Source organism: Poecilia latipinna, unplaced genomic scaffold (assembly GCF_001443285.1).
Source record: "Poecilia latipinna isolate Pla-1442-1.1 unplaced genomic scaffold, P_latipinna-1.0 Scaffold4336, whole genome shotgun sequence".
Taxonomy (NCBI): domain Eukaryota; kingdom Metazoa; phylum Chordata; class Actinopteri; order Cyprinodontiformes; family Poeciliidae; genus Poecilia; species Poecilia latipinna.
Window position 1 is genome coordinate 1 of NW_015116952.1, and position 1,681 is coordinate 1,681.

Sequence of the window (1,681 nt, forward strand, 5' to 3'; positions counted from 1 at the left end):
CACTATGTCACTAAAATCAGTCAGTCTGGTAAGTTTTTAGCAACCATGAGTCAATAATGGGGCACCCTGCTATATAATCTACTGGGGTATGGTAACCTGTTTTCAACAGGTGAGGTCTCTGCTTTTTCCATTTTTTTTTTTTATGTGATTAAAAAAATGGGTCCCTGAAGGCATGGTCTGCCTCCCATCTTGGTCCCTTTAGGTCCAGGCCAGGGTCCTGCTGCGTCCTTCACCCTCCTCCGCTGGTGTGATGTCACAAACAATTGTGGGATGAGCTGTCTGGTGTTGATTTCTAAATTAACACCAGACTGAGTTACTGTTGGTGTTAATTTAGAAATCAACCCTGGACTGGACTGCTTTTTAATTAACTCTTTGGACCTCTCTAGGGAAACGAACACTCACTAACACTCATGTTGTTGAATTAACATACAACACTTACACTGGAAATCAAACACTTTTGAATTTGCTGTGTAGCTGACAAACTCACGTAGTTCCTCATCATTTTGTCACGTAACTGCGACCCGTCGACTCAACATGAAAAGCTAGAGCAGCAAGTCGACTAGATGGTGCATCTCAACTAGTATAACTAGTCATACTTAGTCATACTTAGATAACTAAGACTAGTTATCACTTTCTTAACTGCTATCACTACTACAGCTTGTATTGGGGAAGGTTCTGGTTCTGCTAGACTGTTTGGACTGTTCTGTGTTTTAGAGATGCTCTGCTGAAGATGAGGGAGGTTTATGAACGAAGTCCTCAGATGGGCGACGCCAGAAGTTTGGAGCCTCGACTGGAGGAAGTGAAGCTGAACCTCCAGAGACTGGAGGAGGAGCTGAGGAGGAACCAGGTGGGCGGAGCAGATAGAGAGGACCGCAAGATTACTCTGAATATATTCCGTCGGTTCTCTGAATTTACTCTGGTACTAACCGGGTTCTGCTGTGTTTCTGGGTCCAGGTGTGGCTCTCGGAGGCGGACGGTGGTCTGTCTGATCACAGCGGCAGGAGGCAGAGCGGAGGTTGTGGGTTAAACTCTCAGGCAACAACGCCAGGAAGCAGCAGCCTCAAGCAGCTGAACAACCGCAGTCCTGCCAGCAGAGAGAGGTGATCAGAACTGATTATCCACAGACCCGCTCTGCCTCGGTTCTGGACTGGCCCAGGCTGAACTGTGCTCTCCTTTCAGCCCCGACGGCAGCTACACCGAGGACCAGGCAGCCGAAATCACCTTCAAGTCGCGCAGCTCCGAGTTTGACGATGACTTCGATGATGAAGAACCGCTACCGAGCATCGGAACCTGCAAGTCTCTGTACCCGTTCCAAGGTACCGCCTCAGTTTGGACCGGGTAGTCGCTATCATCATCATGATCACCATCATCATCATCATGATCACCATCATCATCATCATGATCACCATCATCATCTATCATCATTACCACCATCATCATCATCATCATTACCATCATCACCATCATCATCATCATCATTACCATCATCACCATCATCTATCATCATTACCATCATCATCATCATCATCATCACTATAATCACCATCATCATCTATCATCATCACCATCATTACCATCATCACCATCATCATCACCACCATCACCATCATCACCATCATCATCATCATCATTACCATCATCACCATCATCTTCATCATCATTACCATCATCACCATCATCT

The 1,681-nt window shown here is 46.2% G+C and overlaps 1 protein-coding gene across 1 annotated transcript in view; it reads left to right on the plus strand.

Moving 5' to 3' along the window:
- Positions 1-172: 172 nt before the first annotated feature.
- Positions 173-1,681, plus strand: part of LOC106942516 (formin-binding protein 1 homolog) — a 7,445-nt gene continuing 5,936 nt past the window's right edge. Inside the window, exons 1-3 of the mRNA XM_015025822.1 lie at positions 173-847; positions 955-1,100; positions 1,180-1,316. Of these exons, the coding sequence (XP_014881308.1) occupies positions 731-847; positions 955-1,100; positions 1,180-1,316 (400 nt within the window). The 5' untranslated portion in view covers positions 173-730. The remainder of the gene's footprint in view (positions 848-954; positions 1,101-1,179; positions 1,317-1,681) is intronic.